The sequence below is a fragment of the Hippopotamus amphibius genome, chromosome 3, assembly GCF_030028045.1.
Source record: "Hippopotamus amphibius kiboko isolate mHipAmp2 chromosome 3, mHipAmp2.hap2, whole genome shotgun sequence".
NCBI classification, from domain to species: Eukaryota; Metazoa; Chordata; class Mammalia; order Artiodactyla; family Hippopotamidae; genus Hippopotamus; species Hippopotamus amphibius.
The window spans coordinates 148,569,483-148,592,819 of NC_080188.1; the positions used below are offsets into that span (position 1 = coordinate 148,569,483).

General features: G+C 41.0%; 1 protein-coding gene across 2 annotated transcripts in view; it reads right to left on the reverse strand.

The window, feature by feature from the left end:
- The window catches only part of SPMIP3 (sperm microtubule inner protein 3), a 40,069-nt gene that overhangs the window by 6,746 nt on the left and 9,986 nt on the right, over positions 1-23,337 (reverse strand). Inside the window, exons 3-4 of one of the 2 annotated variants that reach the window (XM_057728281.1) lie at positions 20,001-20,096; positions 13,782-13,954 (exon numbers count right to left, since the gene is read on the reverse strand). In XM_057728281.1, the coding sequence (XP_057584264.1) occupies positions 13,782-13,954; positions 20,001-20,096 (269 nt within the window). The remainder of the gene's footprint in view (positions 1-13,781; positions 13,955-20,000; positions 20,097-23,337) is intronic. The other variant, XM_057728282.1, reaches the window with a different exon arrangement.

The window sequence follows — 23,337 nt, forward strand, 5'->3', positions numbered from 1 at the left end:
TGGAATTATAATTCCTGGGAGGGAACAGAAACCAGGAAGCACATGATCCAATGTGTATTAAAGGCGATGAGAAAGTGTATCAAAAAGCCAGCTAGCTTGAAAAGGTTAAAGGGTGACCCAAGAAGAAAAAGAAAATCCTGCCCCCTTTCAGGGACGACATATAGAGGCTTTTAGAAAATGTACTAACATTGGCCCATCCACTCCCAAGGGCCAGTCCCTGCTGGGACAACATTTTATCAGCCAGTATACCCCTAATATGAGGCAGAAACTCCAAGAGTTACAATTAGGCTCACAGACCCCTATGCCGCAACTCCTAGAGGTGGCATTTGAGGTATTTAATTATTGAGATCAAGCTGAGGAGGAAGAGGGAACTCAACGTGCAAACAGGCAGGCCAGGGTTCATGCTAAACTGATAGCTGTTGCTGTCTGTCATGCTCAGGGCAACCCAAGGAGATCAAGGAAGTTTAACCATCCATCCAGAAAGGGGGAACACTTCAAATATGTCAACTGGCCACTAGTCCCAAAAGTGCCAGAAAGAGGCCCCTGGTCCATGCCCAGTCTGCAAACAAGCAGGTCATTGGAAGTGGGACTGTCCCCAGTCCCTAAGGGGCAGGGGGAGCTCCTGCTCCTGAGATGGCCATGCTAGATGACTGAGGTGGCCTGGGGATTCTGGCGGCTCCCCTTCACGAGATGTCTATCTCCTTCGAGGAGCCCCAGGTGGTCCTTGATGATACTGGAGCCACTTACTCTGTCCTAATCTCTCACACTGGCCTTCTCGCCTCTGAAAGCTGTACACTGACCAGTGTTGACGGAAAGCCTCGCACCTGTTACTTTACTGGGCCTCTCACTTGCCAATTTGAACAGCATTTGATCTCACATGCCTTTTTAGTTGTGCTTGAGTGTCCTACCCCACTACTGGGAAGAGAACTTCCAGACTCTCTCACAGCCATATTGCAATTAGGAGGCCCTGAGCATCCCTTTTTCTTGACTCTAAAACAAATCAGCTAGAAGAACAAGAGCCTATTCCCAGCCATATTCTACACTAAACCCTGCAGTGTGGGACAAAGGAATCCCTAAGAAGGCTATAAATGCCCAAGCTGTAAAAATTAGCCTTAAGCCAGAAGTCACTTATGCGAACAAGAGTTGGAAGCAAAAAAGGATTTGCAACCCTTCACAGATAAATTCTTAAAACATGGCCTCTTAGCTCCCTGTCAGTCTTCATGCAATACCCCTATTCTACCAGTTGTTAAGCCAAATGGGGAATATCGAATGGTACAGGACCTTACAGCAGTAAATGATGCAGTGGTCTCTACATATCCCCTTGTGGCCAATCCTTATACATTAAGTCCCCTACATACGAATGAGTTCCGAGAACGCGTTCTTAAATCCAATAAAGTTAGCCTAGGTACCCAACTAACACAGTCGGCTATATAGTACTGTACTGTAATAGGTTTACAATACTTTTCACACAAATAATACATAAAAAACAAACAAAAAATAAAGAAAACATTTTTAATCTTACAGTATAGTAAGAAAAGTACAATAGTACAGTACAACAGCTGGCGTATAGGGGCTGGCATCAAGTGAACAGGCAAGAAGAGTTACTGACTGGAGGAGGGAGAGGAGGTGGGAGATGGTAAAGTGCTACTGTACTCTATACAGTACTGTAAAGTACACAAAAGCATAACCCACTTGTAGAGGATGCATGCACATGAAAATGTACTCCAGACACATGAACTAACTTACATGATCGGACGTAAAAACACACGTTCGCATCTTTGAAAGTTCACAAATTGAAAGTGCGTATGTAGGGGACTTACTGTAATATATTAGTCCAGATTCCTGGAGATGCCCCAAGTGGTTTACTGTGCTTGACCTCAAGGATGCCTTCTTTGGCATCCCAGTTTATCCCTCCACTCAGTATCTGTTTGCCTTTGAGTGGACTAACCCCCACTGGGGCCAAATGCAAGAATATATCTGGATAGTGTTGCCTCAGGGATTTTGGGACAGGCCACAATTGTTTGCCCAGGCCCTAGGAAAAGAACTAAGGAATATACACCTAAAAGAAGGGGCTGTTCTACAATACGTGGATGATATATAGTAATATGTAGTCCCACCACGGAGGACTCAGATCAGAACACCATTGAAGTCCTTAATTTCCTTGGGGCCCAGGGTTACAGGATCTCCCAGAAAAAGGCACAAATCTCAAAACAAGTTAAATATCTGGGATATATTATAAACCCTGAAAGTAGACAGTTATGTCCAGATAGAAAACAAGCTATGTTAGGCCTAAGTGCCCCAAAGACAAAAAAATCTTCATACTTTCTTAGGCAAGGCAGGATTTTGCTGAATTTGGATTCCAGGATTCTGATTAATGACTAAGCCTCTACATGAAGCCACTAAAGGCCCAGATACAGAACCATTACTTTGGACTAGGGAATGAGAAATATTCCTGCTTTTGATAATATCCAAAAGGCCCTCACCAGAGGTCCTGCTCTGGGTCTCCCCAGTTTAAAAAAGCCATTTATCTTGTACATAGTTGAAAAGCAGGGGACAGTTCTGGGGGTCCTTGTACAAAAGCTAGGAAAATTTCCTCAGCCTATAGGGTATTTTTCCAAACAACTGGATTCCATTGCCCGAGGTTGGCCTGGCTGCCTCCAGGTGGTAGCTGCCATCACTTTATTAGTGGAAGAAGCTAACAAGCTTACCATTGGATAGCCACTGGAAGTCCAACCCCTCATCAAGTACAAGGGATTCTGGGGATTAAAGGCCACCATTGGCTAACTGGAGGCCACCTTACTAAGTACCAGGCTTTACTCCTTGACTCCCCAGAGGTAAACCCTCAAAACTGGCCATACCCGGCTACACTGATGCCTGCTGAAAGCCCAGAACTAACACATTCCTGTCTTGAAACCTTTAACCAGGTTTATGCCTATAGGCCTGATTTAACAGACCAGGCCATAGAAAACCCTGATAAAGAATGGTTTACTTATGGCAGTAGTTTCGTTAAAGACAGAATCAGTAGGGCAGGGTATGCTATTGTGAGTGCTTATAGTGTTATAGAAGCAAAACCTTTGCCATCTAACACCTTAGTCCAGAGGGCTGATCTAACAGCCCTAACTCAAGCCTTAACCTTAGGGGAAGGAAAAATTATAAATATATATACAGACTCATAATACGCCTTCCTTGTTTTACATGTCCATGCAGCTGTCTGGAAAGAAAGAGGACTTTTAAATGCAAAAATATCCCCTATAAAATACAGGGCTGAGATTTTACATCTCACAGAAGTGGCTCAAAACCAAAACTAGTATACATCATTCACTGCCACGGGCACCAAAAGGAAAAATCTCAAATTAGCCAAGGGAACAACAGGGCAGATTGGGAGGCAAAGAAAGCAGCCCTGATACCCTTAACAGAAATGGCTTTAATCCCATCCCTTACCCTTCTAACATTATACCTAGGTATTCAACTTCCAAATAGACCTGGGCAGGCGACAAAGGGGGAACTAAGGGAACAGATGGCTGGTGGCACATATATCAGAAATTGCTCATATCCCTTTCTGACCAGTGGAAAAGTATTAAAGGACTACATGATTCTCCCCATCTGAGGTGAGGGAGGCGGATCTAGATTCCCTGGCCAAGGTGGTACAGACAGCAGATTGGCCCTCGATCCTCTATTAGCCTAACAAGGAGGGGTATGTCCAATTGCTAAGACTTCGTGTTGTACATATGTCAACACCTCTTCCCAGGTAGAAATGAACATTGAGAATATTTGACAAGCCATCTGGCTTCAGCAGACGCTTATCCACCAATCCTTGCTATTCAATATGGGTGGGGAAATTGAAAACTGCTTATTGAGTTTGTTCTCTTGGATTCCACAAGGTATAAAAAACTTTCTGGCAGGAGGTTTTCACTTTCTCATAACACTTTTCTTTTCAGTCATACTGATTTATGCTATATTTCATCTAGTACTCCGTTGTCTTCCCTACCATTATAAACCTGTGACTAAGACCAACAGGTCCAGACCTTCCATTCTAAAAATTGAGCAACATGTTATGGAGGCTAAAGAATATGCTACTAAATAACCAAGAGATCACTGAAGAAATCAAAGAGGAAATCAAAAAATACCTAGAGACAAATTACAATGAAAACACAACAATCCAAAACCTATGGGATGCAGCAAAGGCAGTTCTAAGAGGGAAGTTGATAGCAATACAATCCTACCTCAAGACACAAGAAAAATCCCAAATAAATAATCTAACCTTACACCTAAGGAAACTAGAGAAAGATGAGCAAACTAAACCCAAAGTGAGTAGATGGAGAGAAATCATAAAGATCAGAGTAGAAATAAATGAAATAGAAACAAAGAAAACAATAGCAAAAAAATCAATAAAACTAAAAGCTGGTTCTTTGAGAAGATAAATAAAATTGATAAACCTCTAGCAAGACTCATCAAGAAAAAGAGGGAGAGGACTCAAATCAATAAAATTAGAAAGAAAACAGGAGAAGTTACAATGGACACCACAGAAATAAAAAGCACCATAAGAGACTACTACAAGCAACTATATGCCAATAAAATGGACAACCTGGATGAAATGGACAGATTCTTAGAAAGGTATAACCGTCCAAGACTGAATCAGGAAGACATAGAAAATATGAACAGACCAAACGCAAGGAATGAAATTGAAACTGTGATTAAAAATCTCCCAACAAACAAAAGTCCAGGACCAGATGGCTTCACAGGTGAATTTTATCAAACATTTAGAGAAGAGCTAACACCCATCCTTCTCAAACTCTTTCAAAAAATTGCAGAGGAAGGAACACTACCAAACTCATTTTATGAAGCCACCATCACCCTGATACCAAAACCAGACAAAGATGCTACAAAAAAAGAAAACTACAGACCAATATCACTGATGAATTTAAAATACTAGCCAACAGAATCCAACAGCACATTAAAAGGATCATACACCATGATCGAGTGGGGTTTATCCCTGGAATGCAAGGATTCTTCAATATACACAAATCAATCAATGTGATACACCATATTAACAAACTGAAGGATAAAAACCACATGATCATCTCAAGAGATGCAGAAAAAGCTTCTGACAAAATTCAACACCCATTTATGATAAAAACTCTCCAGAAGGTAGGCATAGAGGGAAACTATCTCAATATAATAAAGGCCATATATGACAAACCCACAACAAACATCCTTCTCAATGGTGAAAAACTGGAAGCATTCCCTCTAAGATCAGGAACAAGACAAGGATGTCCACTCTCGCCACTACTATTCAACATAGTTTTGGACGTCCTTGCCACAGCAATCAGAGAAGAAAAAGAAATAAAAGGAATCCAAATTGGAAAAGAAGAAGTCAAACTGTCACTGTTTGCAGATGACATGATACTATACATAGAAAATCCTAAAGATGCCACCAGAAAACTACTTGAGCTAATCAATGAATTTGATAAAGCTGCAGGATACAAAATTAACACACAGAAATCTCTTGCATTTCTAGACACTAACAATGAAAGATCAGAAAGAGAAATTAAGGAAACAATCCCATTCACCATTGCAACAAAAAGAATAAAATACCTAGGAATAAACCTAACCAAGGAGGTAAAAGACATGTACTCAGAAAACTATAAGACTAATGAAAGAAATCAAAGATGACACAAGTAGATGGAGGGACATACCATGTTCTTGAGTTCGAAGAATCAACATTGTGAAAATGACTATACTACCGAAAGCAATTTACAGATTCAGTGCAATCCTGATCAAATTACCAATGGCATTTTTCACAGAACTAGAACAAGAAATTTTATGATTTGTATGGAAATGCAAAAGACCCTGAATAGCCAAAGCAATCTTGAGAAGGAAAGATGGAGTTGGTGGAATCAGGCTTCCTGACTTCAGGCTATACTACAAGGATACAGTGATCAAGACAGTATGGTACTGGCACAAAAACAGAAATATAGGTCAATGGAACAGCATAGAAAGCCCAGAGTTAAACTACAGTCAACTAATCTATGACAAAGGAGGCAAGGATATACAATGAAGAAAAGGCAGCCTCTTCAATAAGTGGTGCTAGGAAAATTGGTCAGCTACATGTAAAAGAATGAAGTTAGAACGCTTCCTAACACCATACACAAAAGTAAACTCAAAATGGATTAAAGACTTAAATGTAAGGCCAGACACTATAAAACTCTTAGAGGAAAACACAGGAAGAGCACTCTTCGACATAAATAACAGCAAGATCTTTTTTGATCCACCCCCTAGAGTAATGGAAATAAAAACAAAAATAAATAAGTGGGACCTAATGAAACTTCAAAGTTTCTGCACAGCAAAGGAAACTATAAGCAAGACGAAAAGACAACCCTCAGAATGGGAGAAAATATTTGCAAATGAATCAACAGACAAAGGATTAATCTCCAAAATATATAAACAGTTTATCCAGCTCAATATCAAAAAAACAAACAACCCAATCCAAAAATGAGCAGAAGACCTAAATAGGCATTTCTCCAAAGAAGACATATGGATGGCCAAGAGGCACATGAAAAGCTGCTCAACATCACTAATTATTAGAGAAATTCAAATCAAAACGACATTGAGGTATCTCCTCACACCAGTGAGAATGGGCATCATCAGAAAGTCTACAAACAGTAAATGCTGGAGAGGGTGTGGAGAAAAGGGAACTCTCTTGCACTGTTGGTGGGAATGTAAATTGATACAGCCACTATGGAGAACAGTATGGAGGTTCCTTGAAAAACTAAAGATAGAACTACTATATGACCCAGCAACCCCACTGCTGGGCATACACCCAGAGAACACCATAATTCAAAAAGACACATGCACTCCAGTGTTCATTGCAGCACTATTTACAATAGCCAGGACATGGAAGCAACCTAAATGCCCATCAACAGATGAATGGGTAAAAAAAGATGTGGCACATATATACAATGGAATATTACTCAGCTGTAAAAAGCAATGAAACTGGGACATTTGTAGAGACATGGATGGACCTAGAGACTGTCATACAGAGTGAAGTGAGTCAGAAAGAGAAAAACAAATATCGTTTATTAATGCATATATGTGGACTATAGAAAAATGGTACATATCAACCAGTTTGCAAGGCAGAAATAGAGACACAGGTGTAGAGAACAAACATATGGACACCAAGTGGGGAAAGCGGGGAGGGTTGGGGGGGAATGAATTGGGAGATTGGGATACCAAATAGTACACTCTAAATATATGCAGTTTATTGTATGTTAAGTGTATCTCAATAAAAGTTCTTAAAAAAAAAAAAAATAGAATCCGCCTACCAATGCAGGGGACACACAAGCGTTCGAGTCCTGGTCCAGGCAAATCCCACATGCTGTGGAGCAACTAAGCTTGTGCACCACAACTACTGAGCCTACATTCTAGAGCCTGCGAACCACAAGTATTGAGCCCATGTGCCACAACTACTGAAGCCCGGGCACCTAGGGCCCGTGGTCCACAAGAGAAGCCACCGCAATAAGAATCCTGCGCACTGCAATGAAGAGTAGCTCCTGCTCTCCACAAATGCAGAAAGCCCACGCCCAGCAACGAAGACCCAATGCAGCCAATAAAATAAAATAATAAAAAATAAACAATAAAATAAAAACATTCTTAGAAGGGTCCATGTATGAAACAATTAAGAACTCTGCTTTTTGAGTATTCTCTTGGCTTTCATTCTTTTTGTTTCTTAATTAAAATTAAAAAATAAAATAAAACAAAAATAAATAAAAATTGAGCAACATGTTAAACTTTAACCCTGAGATTGACAAAAATATACACCCAGTTAGAATGGCCTCTTGGCAGGGACAACATTGCCTCCCCTGTCTGGTCGACAGTGAAGGAGGCCCTCCCAAAGTTAACCTGGTTCCTTCTCTTTCTCGACAATTTAATGGCGATTGTTGATCACCTTTTTAGCCCTGGTTTGTTTAACCTTTTGGTTAAGTTTACTCTAGGCTCCAACAGTTTGAAGTAAGGCTCATGATGGCTCAAAGAATTCAACCCATTCCAGCAGAGAGTGGCCCATGTCCCTACAGGTCCTTGGGACAGTCAGCGAGTGACTTCTACACCTCTAGGGTAATCTAGGGTTTGTGGTCCCTGTCTAGCAGGAATAAGTTTCAGAAGAGACCTTCAGCCCCTTGCCCCTTAAGAATGAGGATGTAGAGTGTCTCAGAGGGGAATGAGACAAGCTGGGACCTGGGACCTTTTGCTGCGGGTGCTGCAATGTTTGCACCTGGACACACCTCTCCTCGAGCAACAACATACAAAGAAACCATACGGGACTAAAAATAACTGTGCGTGCAAAAGCAGGGTGTTGTGCATGCCCCCTGCACACACCACCAAAGGGGTGGGCAAAACACCTAAGCCACCCCTGCTGCCCAACCCCTGGACACACCCCTACCCTCACCCCATATAACCAACCAGCTCTCCCAGCCCCTTGGGGAGCAAGATAAGGAGCATAGTCCTTGTTTTTGCTCCCGGTGCAGGAGCCCCAATAAAGCCTTGCCTGAATTTCTTGTCTGGCCTCTAGTCAATGTCTATTGACTGGGGAAGGCCAAGAACCCTGGTCAGTATCACTACCTCCCATCATCAATTGCCTAAAGCACTGGTTCCTAACTCAGCTGCACAATGGAATTATCTGGGGAGTTTTACAAATTATTGATGCCTGGGACCTCCTCCCTCCCACCAGGAGAGTCTGACTTAATTGGTATTGGGTATATCCTGGGCATCTGGATTTTTAAAAGTGATGTAGCTAAGGTTAAAAGCCTTCAGCCTAACCACTGCAATTGCCTCCTGACCCTTCGTATTCAATATTTGCCCCACTCTACTCCCCATGCTGCCCCCCTTTTCTTCTCCACAGTTGGAGTAATCTTTTCAAAATGCAATTTTAATCGTGTCACTTCCACACACCTTAAAGTTTTTCAAAAGTTTCCCATTAATCTCAGGCTAGAGGCCCCAAACCTTAAAATGGCCTATACAGCCCTCCTTGTTCTGACCTTGCCATCTCGTTAGCCACATCCTTCTTGACGTCTAGGCTCCAACACACATTTTTTTTTTTTAGTTCTTCAAACATGTCTTCCTTTTACCACAGTGCTTTTGCACATGCTGTGCTCTCTGTGAAGCTCTTCCCCCATTCCTTGCCTAGTTAACTTTTAGCTCATCTTTCAGCTCTCAACTCATCATTTCTCTGACCTGTTATATGTTCCTATCGCACCACACAAACTCTGCTTCATAGGACTTGACAGGTGAAATTTTATGCTTATTTCTATGCTGGTTCTCCACCAAAGCTCCTTGAATGTAGAAACTTTGTGTCTATATCTGCTTCACATGGTGTTGCTGAAACCTTACACACTGATTGGCATATAGTTAGGCTCTCAAATTAGTTACTGAAGGAATATGTATGAATGAATGAAAATGTGCTTGACATCAAATCTATCACCAAGTTCGATTGATGTCAGCTCCAAAATATCTCTGGAACCCACTTATTCCTTTTCATCTTCCCTGCTAGTCCAAACACTGTCGTCTATGATCTCAACTACTAAACAGTTTCCTCACCAGTCTGCAAGCAAGACCCTCACCTCTTACTCCTCTCCCGTGTCCTAACAGCAGGCCGACTAATCTTTTTAAAATATGAATGATATGCCACTACTCTGTTCAAAATTATTCCAAGTCTTTCCATTGTTCTCAGAATAGGATCCAAACATCTTACCACTCTCACCCTCACTGCCAAAGTACACTGGCCTGCATTCTGTTCCTCAAACATGCCAAGCCCTTTCCAGCTTTCAGACTTTAGCATTTACTGTTCCTTTTTTCCTGAAATGCTCTTTACATGATTCATTGTTATCTTCCAGGGCTCAGCTAAAATTGTATAGAGGTTTTCCCTGATTGCCCTATTAAAAATAACCTCCCTAGGCGATACTCATCACTCGGTTTATAGCACTCCTTTATAGCACTACTACAATCGAAAATTTTTTTAAAAAAGTGTACTTGGTTATGTTCCATATACCCCACCAGAATGTCAGCTCCGTGAAAGCACGTCTTGTCTATCCTGGTCACTGTACCCCCAGCAGACAGCACAGTGTCTAGTATGTCCTGGGTGCTCAATCAGTGACCGAGTCATCTTACGGTTGCCAGTTTCCAAGATGGACCCCAATGATTCTCACCCCCTGGTATCCTCCCCTCCCACACTGCTTCAGGGATGACTGTTGTGTGACTTTTAAGCTTCAGCCATAAAAGGCATTGCAGTTCCCACCTTCATCTCAGACTACTCATTCCAGGGGAAGCTAGCTGCCACACCTGGAAAGGCAGTGAGGCCCCAGTTCCCAACCAGCCTGTGGCAACCATGTGGGTCATCATTACTTGACAACTGTGTGAGTGAGCCACCTTGAGGGTGAATGCTCCAGCCCCAGTCAAGCCTTCAGAGGATGGAGAACTCGCTGACACTGTTACCTTAGAGATACTCTGCGTCAGAACTGCCCACCTAAGCAGTTCTCAAATCCTAACCCACCAAAACCATCAGAGATAAAAAGTATCATCATTGATGTTTTAAGTCACTAGGTTTTGGAATGATTTGTTACTCCACAATAGATAACTAACATACCCTCAATCAATGAGTCAATGAATGGAGCAATGAATATTTCAACATAAACTTTCTCTTGAATGGGTCAGCTTCAAACCTAAGTAGGGGACTACCCACCCACGTGTTCTCGTGTTGCCTAGCCTATGCTTTCTAGTACCATATTTTCAACTGTATACAGATGCTAACTTGACACCTCTTATGCCTAAAACCATTATTTCTATCAGAGGCACTAACAGTCTTGCAGTAGAAGTGGGAGGCTGTGCAATTAGCTTTAATTTCTCTCTTGTGAATTCTCTGTTAGTACTGTTGTTTCTCTCTTCTGATGCTCTGCCGTATGAGTCTTCTTCCCATTTCCCATGAAACTTCCTCAGTTCAACTGAAGAGCAAGGTTTGGGTGTGTGACATCTCTGGACATGACCTAGACTGTTGAATTACCAGCTGCTTGCTTGGTAGATTTCTACGTCTCTAAGCCTCTGTTTCCTCTTCTGCTAAATGGAGTTAATAACAATACCTACTTCATGGGGGTAATACAGCTCATTGCAGCTCATGAGTGTGACACACAAGTGTGAATAAATCAGCACAGTTGTGGGCACATGACAGATATTTTCAATTCTAACAAGTATCCTAAAATGTAGACTTTGAATCTCTATTTTACAGACACAAAAACGTTCAGAAACATCAAGTGTTTTGCCTAACACCACGCAACCAGGATGTGCCAGACCTCTAGCACAACAAGGCCTGGATTCTGTGCACTGCCTCTCACTGCTCCATCCCACGGTTCTGCCATGGCCTGCCAGCTGCTCTTCTCACCTGCTGGCTGTGTCTTCTCCCACCCATGCTAAGCAGCCTGATGGAGTAACATCCTCTGAAGCTGACTGGGTCACTTCCTTGACTCTGTTCCTACAACGGCTCTGATTGTCCAAATTCAACTTTCCAGACTCTTGCAGCTCCTCTTCAGTTCCAGGCATCCTCACCCACATTTTACTTTCCACATTTACTTCTCACCTGCCAATCCACATTTTACTTCCCCATTCCTTGTTCTACTTTTCCCAGTCAGGCCAGGTCCTCATGGCTGGATTCTTCCCTGCTCTCCCAAACCCACAAACCTCCCCATCCTTCTCATCCACTGCCTCTGGTATGTCACCCTGTTTCTTCTTCACCATGCAAATCTTGTCTATCAAGACCCAGCTTAGTTCCCCACTGGAGCATGCTGCTTTCCTGGCTGTTCTAGGCCCCAGTGATCTCATCTTTCAACTCCTGCTCCTCTACTTGGTACTTAATCATTCTCTGATAGGTTGACTGTTGCCTCATCTTCCCAATTAGCTTGTGAGCTCCCTGAGGTTCAGATCATAGTCTGGACTTTCTTTTACCTCCTCCTATGGTACCTAGCCCAGGGGTTTGCTTTGCTAAACAATAACCTTGTTCTATAGGTTTGGAAAGAATTAGAAATTGTCTTTTAAAATAAGCGAGGGAGGGAGGGAATATGGGGATATGTGTATAAAAACAGATGATTGAACCTGGTGTACCCCCCCCCAAAAAAAAAAAAATAAGCGAGGGAGAGACCTTTTGTGTCTGTCTGCCAAAGTTTCCTCATAGCAGAGGAATTGTGAAGAAGTGTTCACTATCACATTGGAAACAAGAGGCCACCTAGTATCCCTCAGAGAAGGAAGCAGATTTCACACTCGGTCAGTCTCAAAAAACTGCTTTGGCTATTCTACAGGGATGGAAGCCCCACTGACACCTCCGGACCACCCCTTCTTTTCAACCCCTCCTCAGCCCCTGGCAGTGCCCCCCACCCCACACTGGCTCCCTTTAACATAACCATCCCAAGGTACCCTACCTGCAGGACCCTAACTCCTACCACCATGCACCTCCTCCTCCAAATGACCTCATCTCAGCCCTCACCCTCCTCCCCATTCCCTCAGCTCTCTCTCTTCTCAGGCTCCAATCTTCTCTCCCCTCCCAGAATCCAGGTTTGCCCTACTTGTAGTCTCTTATCCCAAACTCCTCCTGTCAATCTCTGGCCCCAATCCCAGCTTCATCCATTACCATCCCTATGCCTGTCTCAACTCCCAGGATCTGCCTGGTTCCCACTCTTCCCAATTGCCGTTGTTTGCTGTCCCGTCAGGACCTGAGTCCCAGCCCTGCTCTGGCATTCAGGCTGCAGCTCTTTTCTCAGGGGAGAAAAGGAGGAGGGAAGATTCTTGCCATTCCCAATCCCACTCTTCCCCACCATCCTTCTACTAGTTTTCTTATTTTTAATTTTAAGATAAAAAGTGGCTCTCTTTAAAGAAAACTGTTGAAAAAATAGTAGCACAAGTGATGCTTAGCTGTGACAGAGACAATATAGCTTAAAGGTCAACCACAGAGCTTGTCTTGGGGCTGAATTCCGTGTCTGAAATGGCCTGGGTCTGAATTCTGCTTCTCCTATGTACTGTGATTTGGGGCTAGTTAATTGACTCTCTCTGCAACTTGGTCACTGTCAAGTGGGAGAAATAATAGCATTTACCTCAGAGAGCTTTAGAAGGACAAAATATATGCCTGCCACAGTGTAAGAGCCTCAGAAATATTGGGGTTTATTCATTTAGAAAATCTGTCAATGAAGTAATCCACTCTGTGACTAAAATCCAACATATCAGTGACTACAGGAATACAGGTAATGTTTAAGGTCATGTCCATGTGTATCCCCCAGGGTCATATCTGTGGGGGACCTGGGCCCCTCAGTACTCTCACACAGGCTTCAGCGTGGAGAAATACTAACAAGGAATTTAGAATTTTTGAAACACACCTCCAAATATCAAATAATTTTCATAAATCCATTTAAAATAGGAGAATGAGGGGGAAACGTTCTCTAACAATATGTTTAGGCACAATAACAAATTTTTTGACAAGGGGCTCTGAGGAGTGCTCAGGCTTGAGCTTGCTTCCTACCAAGGACATTTATGAATTTTCAGCCTTAAAGTCTCCTGTGTAAGGAGCTAGGGAAGAAGGAAAGGGGGCAGCTCACTAAATCCTTCTTCCTGCACCCAGACACACATGCATTCCCCTCCCCCACAACATGACTGGTCCCAGACATCCTCCCTGGGAGAGCAAGCCCATGGAAGATGTTCATCTGTGGCCCAGGCAAGGTTGATCTCAGAGAGTAAGAACTCTTGATCTGACTTACCAGTCTTGTAAAATGGCAAAGAATAGTCTCTTTGGTAAGTAGTTTCTTTATACCATGGTTCAGCAGGCTTTGAATGTCTTCGAAAACAAATATATCGAATGAGAGTTTGTTGGTCTAATTGAGGCTGATACTGACTTTTTCTCTTAGGTGGAATTTCCAAGTCTATGAGAGGTCTAAATGGAAACAGAAACAGCTTGCTGAATACCCAGCCAGTAGAATAAAAGCATTCCATATTCTCATCAGCTGAAATCCATTCCCTAAAAATGGCCAGGGGGCTACCAAGGTAGTATCGGCAAAACTCCATAACTCCAAGTCTAGACCTAGCAAACTTGTCAGTAGATGGCTCAAGGATTCCAGATCCCTGTTCTTCCCTTTAACATCCTTCATCCTTCTCAATCAAAGGTCACAGAAGATCACCTGCATCAAAACTTCCTATGGATCTGCTCACGTATGGCTACTTCCTATACATCAGATCTTCAAACGCATTTTTGCAATGTAATTTTTAGATAATTTGGTCCCCTAAAGGAACTAATGCTTTCTTCTGACTAGACTAACCACTATGGTGCCTATTGGTGTTCGATAAACCTGAAATCAATTATAACCTTCCTGTACCTCCACTCAGATGAGTACCCTCAGAAGGTAAAGGTAAAGAAGAATCAGAATGTAGAAATACCTTCAGACACTTGTGGGAGTATACATTCACTGGTGCAACTTGTTTGAGAATACTCTGGTGATATGTATTAAACCTTTAAACTGTGGATACAAATATTTTGTCCAAGAAACCCAGAAATTAGGAATGCCAACAAAGACTTAGCTCTAAAAATCTTGTCAAAGTATTTTTATGATAATAAAAAAAGTGGAAACAGCCTTCATGTGGAAAAAAATAGGGAATTATTTAGACAATGATACAAACATATACAGAAATACCATGTCACCATTAAAAGTGATGTTGTAAAATTATAATTTTTGAGATGGAAAAACGTCCACAATATACTATATCTAAAGAAAGATTTCAATTGAATTGTACACTTTAAATGGATAAATAGTATGGTATGTGAATTATCTCAATAAAGCTGTTATACAAAAAGTGTTTCAATCAACAAAATATTAGCAAGTTGAATATGACAAAACATTGAAAGGATCATACATCATGATCAAGTGGGGTTTATTCCAGGCATGCAAGGATGGTTCAACATCCACAGATCAATCAATGTGATATACCACATTAACACAATAAAAGAGAAAAATCATATTATCATCTTGATAGAGACACAAGAAACATTTGACAAAATTCAACATCTGTTTATGATTAAAAGTTTCAGCTAACTGGATTTAGAGGGAACATACTTCAACATAATAAAGGCCATGTATGCAAGCCCACAGCTCACATCATATTCAGTGATGAAATGCTTTTCCTCTAAGATCAGAAGTAAGACAAGGATGTCAACTCTCTCCACTTTTATTCAACATAATATTAGTAGTCTATCCAGACTAATTAGGCAAGAAAAAGAAATAAAAGGCATTCAAATAGGAAAGGAAGAAATAAAACTGCATTTGTTTGCAGATCACATGACCTTTATTAATTAAAAAAAACCAAAAATGTTATCAAAGAGCTGTTAGAACTAATAAATGAATTCAGTAAAGTTGCAGGATACAAAATCATTATAAAAATATCTATTGTGTTTCTTCTATACACTAATAATGAACTATCTGGAAGAGAAATTAAGAAAACAATCCCATTTTCAATTTCATGAAAAAAATAAAAGATTCAGAAATAAATTTAACCAAGGTGGTGAAAGGTTTGTACACTTAAAGCTATAAGACACTGATGAAAGGAATGAAGAAAACACAAATAAATGGAAAGATATTCCATGCTCACATATTGGAAGAATTAATATTGTAAAAATTTCCACACTATGAAAGCAATCTACAGATTCAATACCACCCCTATCAAAATTCCAATGGCATTTTTTTTTCACAGAAATAGAACAAACAATTCTAAATTTGTATGGAATCACCAAGGACCCCAGAGAGCCAAAGCAGTCCTGAGGAAGAAGAAGTCTGGAGATATCATATTTCCTGATTTCAAACTGTATTACAAAGCTGTAATAATCAAAACTGTATGGTATTGGCATATAAACCGACACATAGATTAATGGAACAGAATAGTGAGCCCATAAATAAGCCCAAGCATATATAGTCAATTAATTTATGGCAAAGGAGCCAGAAGTACACAATGGGGAAAGAATACTCTCTCCAGTAACTGGTGCTGGGAAAATTGTACAGCCACATGCAAAAGAATGAACCTGGATCCCTGTCTTATACCACACACAAAATGGGTTAAAGATTTTAATGTAAGACCTGAAATCATAAAATTCTTAGAAGAAAACATAGGGAGTAAGCTTTTTGATATCACTCTTTGCAATGAGTTTTTGGATTTGACACCAAAAGCAGAGGCAACAAAAGCAAAAATAAATACACATCAAACTAAAAAGCTTCTGCATAGCAAAGGAAACAATCAACAAAATGAAATGGCAAAATACAAAATGGGAGAACATAATTATCAGTCATATATCTGATAAGGAGTTGATATCCAAAATATGTAAAGAACTCATACTACTCAATAGCAAAAACAAACAAACAAACCCAAACTATCCAATTAAAAAATGGACCAAAGAACTGAATAGATATATTTTTTCCATAGAAGACTTATAGATTGCCAACAGGTAAATGAAAGGGTGCTCAACATCACTAATCATTAGAAAAATGCAAATCAAAACCATAATGAGATATCACCTCACACCTGTCAGAATGGCTATCATCAAAAAGACTACAAATAACAAGTGTTAGCAAGGATACAAAGAAAAATCCTCAGGCACTGTTAGTGGGAATGTAAATTGGTTGCAGCCACTATGGAAAACAGTATGGAGATTCCTCAAAAAACTAAAAATAGAACTACCATATGATCCAGCTATTCCACTTCTGGATATTTATTCAAAAGAAACAAAATCACTATTTCAAAAAGATATCTGCACTCCCATTTTCATTGCAGCATTATTTAATGGCCAAGACATCGAAAAAACCTGTGTCCATTGATGAATGAATGGATAAAAATATGTGGAATATATATAATATATTAACATAACAATTATTAATATTAGTTATAATAATTAATCAACATTAAATATAATACTTCGTATCTTAATTATAGATAACAGTATTTCATTGTATATATATATTCAGCCTAAAGAAAAGAAGGAAATGCTACCATTTGCAACAACATAGATGGACCTTGAGAGCATCGTGCTAAGTGAAATGTCAGAGAAATACAAATACTGTATGATCTCAGTTACATGTGGAATCTAAAAAATCTGAATTCATAAAAAAACAGAATAGTGATCACAAAAGGTGAGGTTTGGGGGGTGGTAGAAATAGGTAAAGATGGTCAAAAGGTACAAATTTTCAGATATAAAATAAATAAGTTCTGGGAATGTAATGAACAGCATGGTGACTATAGCATTCTATATTGTATATCTGAAAGTTGCTAAGAGAAATAAATCTTAAAAGTTCTCATCACAAGAAAAAAATTGTAACTATGAGATGAATATTGATGAACTTATGGTAATCATTTTGCAGTATGTACATGTATAAAAATCACTATGTTATATACCATAAATTAATACAATGTTATATGTAAACTATATTTCAGTAAAACTAGGGGGGAAAAGGTTTCAAAATGCCATCTCATTCTATTTTGTGTAGATCTGGAAGATTCTACATGATTATCTCTGAGTAATGATATTATGGATAATTAAAAATTTTTTCAATATCAGTGTTTCTAAATGTTTTAATAAACGTGTATTTTTTAAAAAATATATTTATTTATTTAGGCTGCACCAGGTCTTAGTTGTGACACATGAGATCTTTTTGTCACGCGGACTCTTAGTTGCTTGAGGCACGCATGTGGAATCTAATTCTCTGACCAGGGATCAAACCCCAGGCCCCCTGCATTGGGAGCGTGGAATCTTACTCACTGGGCCACCAAGGAAGTCCCTAAACATGAATATTTTTAAACTGTAAAGTAGATAAGGTGAGCTGCTAGAGATGTGAAAAATATTAAATGTTGGGTGAGATTTAAGAACATCTAAATCCAGTCATTTTGAGTAGGATGTAGTCTTACTTGATTTTATAACTGTGATTAATTACATTGAAATGGATGACTGACAGTTTAATCATAATGCATTATGTTTACGTACTTGGGTAAAAACTTGACTGTGGTGTGCCCTTTTTAAAGAGAGAGTGTGTTAGCAGAAATGGAGTGGCTCTAACCTGAAGTTCAGAAAAAGGAAGAGCAAGATTCTGACCGTGTGTGTGTGTGTGTGTGTGTGGTACTGGACAGGGGATCGATGCTGGATGGGTGGAGAGGTGTCCTCTTGTGGACAGGTGTGGAGGAACACCAAGAATTCCCTCCCACCTCTATTTGTTGTAGTTTTGTGCTTAATAGGTACTTGGTCCTAAAAAGTGGCACCTATATGGTGGGCAGGAGCTCTTCTTTCCCTACAAAAGCTTATATCCTGCTGTCAATCAAAACATTAGCTGTCTGATGCATGTGTCAGTCTCTTGTGAGTTTGTGTTCTGCCTGACTTACTGTTGTCTGGTCACTTCTGTGACACTGACAGCTGCGGCTTCTGAACCAGATCCTGGTGATTGCCGCTAGGTCTACTCCTGTTAGACTGTCAGCCTGCTCTGCCTTTGCCCTGGATGTTTCTATGGAAGCAGAATCTTCTCCATTTTCAAGGAATACATCAGTATTCTGAAGACAAGGCTTCCACTCAAAGGAGGGACTCTAATTCTGAAAATATCAAGTTGGTGGGAGAATATATGTGGGGAAGGAAAGCCATTAGGCACCTATCAATTTAAACTATGACTGTAAAAAATGAAGTTAGGACTGGTCCAAACAACTGCATTATTTCCTTTTTTCTTTTTTTCTTTGTTTTCGCTTGTTTTTTCCTTAATCTTAACCAGAAGTTTAATAAAGTCATTGATTGACATTTGCACTAAGTTTTCTCCCTAAGACTCATCTTGGGCAGGCACAAATCTTGTCAGAGTCAAGGTTCCCTTCGCCTGAGCGTCCTGTGGTAGGAGGACAGTGAGGCAGTGGAATTGGGGGAATGGTCAGAGTCACAGACACACATGGATAGGGCTTCTGGCAGTGGCTTCCTTCCTTGTTTATCCTCTGGCAAAGAACACGGCTTTCACAAGAGTTTAATATAGGTATGTGTTTAAGTTAGAACAAAGAGCCTTGAACTGGGAATCAGAAAATGTGGTCAATTCACTTCCCAGGTTTTACTGCAACCAACTACACCTCTGGCAAGACATGTCACTTCTGTGGGCTACATCTTATTTATCAAATTGGATCAGAATGTCCTCTAAAGCTACTTCCAGTTTGATCACCTATTAAGTTTAGACTGTATGCTGCTTTATAGTTGCCATGGCTCCCTTTCCTTTGCTTGGAGAATAATCAGGCGTTGACTATATCAAAGACAATATACTAGATGATGAACTCAAAATAATAGCAATCATATTGTGAGTGCTTACTATGTTCTGGAATTTTATATCAATTATTTAACAGATAAGTCGACTGATAGAGGAATGATAGAGGAATGAAAACTGCCTAAGTCAAACATTTTATGTTACTCAACTTGTTGTTTTTAACTGCTGTGGTTTCCATCCTCCCCAAACTAGAAAATAGCATTGAAGTGCCTACTTATTTCCCCTTTTTGTTAAAATCATCTATGGGAAAGGCAGAATCCATTTAGGTCAGATTTGTAATTTTATTGATAAGGAAACTGAGTCTCAGGAAGATTAAGTTATTTGACGAAGTTAAAATGCTAAACTCATGGTGTTTCTTAAATTTCTTTGATGATTTAATAAAATTTATATGTATTGCAAATTTTAAAAGTGATATATGTTCATTATAGCAAATCTGGAAAATAGAGAAAAAGATAGAAAATGAAATACAAATATCAATAATCTCATCATTCATGAAAAACCATTGTTAACAATCTGCTGTATTCCCTTCCAAATTTTTCCATCCATTAAACAATAATAATTATTATTGTTATAACCATTACAAGTTGTGATTCCCATTTTTTTTTTCATTTATTATTCTAACTTTAGTGAAATTTTTGTGCGTTAAGATTTAGGAAGATGTCTCACCTGGGAGATCGCTTTGCACTATGATCATAATGGAGCCTTGCGACTTGCCCAGGGTAGTAGCCATGGAGGTCTTTTCCTTGATGAGCAATGAATATACTTGTGGGGACAGTTGGGGGAGGGGTGAGAGAAAAGCAATTATTATGATTAGTTCTTTACAGAAGAAAACCAGCTGTGGTATAATAAAAAAATATATGCCATCTTTATACCCAGTTCCTGGCACATATCTCATAAAAGCTTTGGAATCCCTTGTTAGGAGTGTCTCTTGTTATCCATTTTTCAGGATTTAGTTTTCAGGATTCATAAAGAAAAATTTGACACTTCAGGTATTAGGTTCAAAATATCAGAAAAAAAAGAGACCATATAAGACCCATGGGGCAAATGTTAATAATTGTTGAAAGATGGAAATGGATAAATGGGGGTGGCTTATACTATTTTTTCTACTTTAGATATCTTTACAAACTTTCACAATGTGTTAAAAAAAAAAAACTCTCTGATAATTAAGTATATGGGGCTAAAAATAAAGAAGCACTGTGACGGTCAAAGCACAAGGTGCTTGTAAGCCTGGAGGAAGGGCTGTATCCCTGCCTGGGAGGGCTGGGTTGTGAGGACATTTGGAAGCACAAGCATGAATGAATGAGGTGGAGAGTCGGGGGAGTCCTCTGAGGCGTGAGGTGAGCTGGGTACATGCAGCTGAAACACAGTGGTGTTGCGGGGAGGGGCCGAGGGCTAGTGGTACCCAGATCTCACATGTTGAAATACATCCTCTTTTATAACTAATTACTTTCCTTTTAGATTACAGTTATAGCAGTATATGGATATTTTAAAATTACATGTAGTTGGATTTTATTTCAGCAGGGGAGCAGGGACATTACAAAATATCTGTTATAAACAAAGGGAGGGTGTTGTCTGAAAGGTTGAAAACCACTGATGCAGGTAACAGGGCATCTTTGTAGGATTTTTAAGAAGATTCATGACGAATGCAGTTTTTATTTTAGGATGATTTCACTGGTGGCAGTGTGGAAAACAAATTTGAGGACAATCTGGCTGGAAGTAGAAAGTCTGGCCAGGAGGCAATCATAGTAATGTACGTGGGATGTGGGGAAGCTCTGAACTTTGTGGTGGAAATGTGGATGGGAGGAGAGGTCTGACTGAGATCACTATTAGGAGAGAGGGTTGAGGGTGAAAAAGAAGGAGGGATCCAAGACAAGGCTGAGGCTTCAGGCATCGGGAAGAAGCCTGCCGTTTCCCAAGAAACAGAACACAGGAAGGTGACCCCTGTTGAGAGGATGACTATACAGTCTGTAGTATGTGGGGTCTTTGGGGACCTTCCACAGGTTCTGAGCATTCAGTAGGGGCCATAAGAATTCAAGGAGAAGAGTCAGTAGAAAGTAGTACATAGGTTTGCATGAAGCAGCTCGCCAAATATGTACTGGATAGTGAATGGAAACTTAAACTATGCCTCCATTCTAAGCAGCATTTATTGAATGCACATAATGTATCCTGCATTCTGTTAGGGTCTGCAGATACAAAGGTGACTAAGAAGCAGCCCTTGTCCTCATAATGCTCTTTACGTGCTGAATTGTGATCTGAATAAAGGGTCAGTGAGGCACAAAAAGGGGGGGGTGTCTAGGGTTTGGGCAAGTAAATAGGATGGGGAAGAGTTTCCAGGTGAGGGGAATTATAGAAGCCAAGACTTAGAGTTGGGATCAGAGTGGAGTGTGTGGAGGCCAGTGGGGACCTTGCTGTCTAGCTGGTGCAAAAGGCAAGTGCTGTAATCGGGGTGGGTCTGTCTGTCTGTGCAAACAGTACCTCAGGGAGCTCTGATTTTCAGAAAACCTCAGGCTGTCTGGACCTGCCCAGCGGCTGGGGTAATATGACTGATCCCTGAACAGTAAATAACAGCAGGGGATTAGGTCATAAGAAGAAAGAGGAACTGGCACAATAACAGGGAACAAATGACATTTCTAAGCGCGTGGGAGTGGGAGACAGCTTTCTTAGGCGTCCATCCAGTTTCCAAGCACTACCTTGGAAAGATGACCCATGGCCATGTTATACTTTGATAAGCCTCCAGCTGGAGTTCTAGAACGACACTGCTTTCTCACGGTTGCTCTGCTGTTTGCGTTATGCTGTGTTTTGACTCTGGGTTCCTCCCTGGCGTGAGTCCAGGCAAGCAGCCTAAGCACTGCTCCTAGAAGTGGTCTGTACAAGCCATCTGAGACTGGAGAAGCCCCTCACCAACACCAGGTAACATGCCTGCGCCAAGTCCCTCGGGCGTCTCCCTGGGTAGGTTTCGGAGTGGAGAGAGTGGGAAAGTGTGTAAGCAGGTAGGTGTTGGAGGGCTGGGTGGAGACGTGGCGAGGTTTGAGGAATGAAAGCGCGATGCACTTTTCCTCCAACTCTTTGGGTAGACTTTTTAAGTCCCCCCATGGTGCCTTCACCTCAAACAGGAGAAAGGTCTCGAGTAACAGGTTAAAATATCACTTGTTTGGAAGAGAATTTGTACCTCCTAAGGGGCAATGCCTGGCCTGGCGTGGCCGTCAGTATTCCCAGAGGCTGCACAGTACCCGGCCTCTCCAGGGGGGTTTGGGTGTGAGGCAAAATCGATTAATGAGTAGGAAAGCAGGGCTGGCCTCCAACCTGGCCCAGGAGCCCTGCCCTGGACTCTGCCCAGACCCATTTAATTGACTTGGCTTACGAGATTCTTGAGTCAGCTGCAGAAAGCCCTTTCCTTCTCCTTGGGTGGGAGTAGGAGTCCAGGTGCGTCTGATTCCAACATACAGTGTTTACCAGTCCCTGAAAGCTTGGCTCTTTGAGGTGACGCATTCAGTCCAGACAAGAGCAAACCTGTCCCCTGGGAGGGTGAATGTAACCGGAGCAGGATCTGGGCTTACCCGCAGGCAAAATTCAGTAGGCACAGGGGAGGTCAGGAGTGTTTATCCCTCAGGAGCCTGAGGCAGCCTGTGCCACAGTGACCATGTAGTCGTTGTGTCTGTTTTGGGCCTCGTGCATTACCAAGCGTCTTTACAGAGGTGATCTCATCTAACTCTCATAGTCACCTTGCCAGGTAAACATTATTAACACCCAGTTACAGAAGAGGAGATCAAGGCTCAGAGAGTTTCTTTGGTTTTGTTTTTTGGTTACGCAGTGTGGCATGCAGGGTCTTAGTTCCGTGACCAGTGATCGAACCTGTGCCCTCAGCAGTGGAAGGGAGGAGTCTTATCCACTGGACCACCAGGGAAGTCCCTCAGAGAGGTTACATGGATTTCTAAATATCACTTGCCTGATAAATACCGAGGCACGAATCAAATCCAGCTCTCTAAACTCCATGTCACATCCA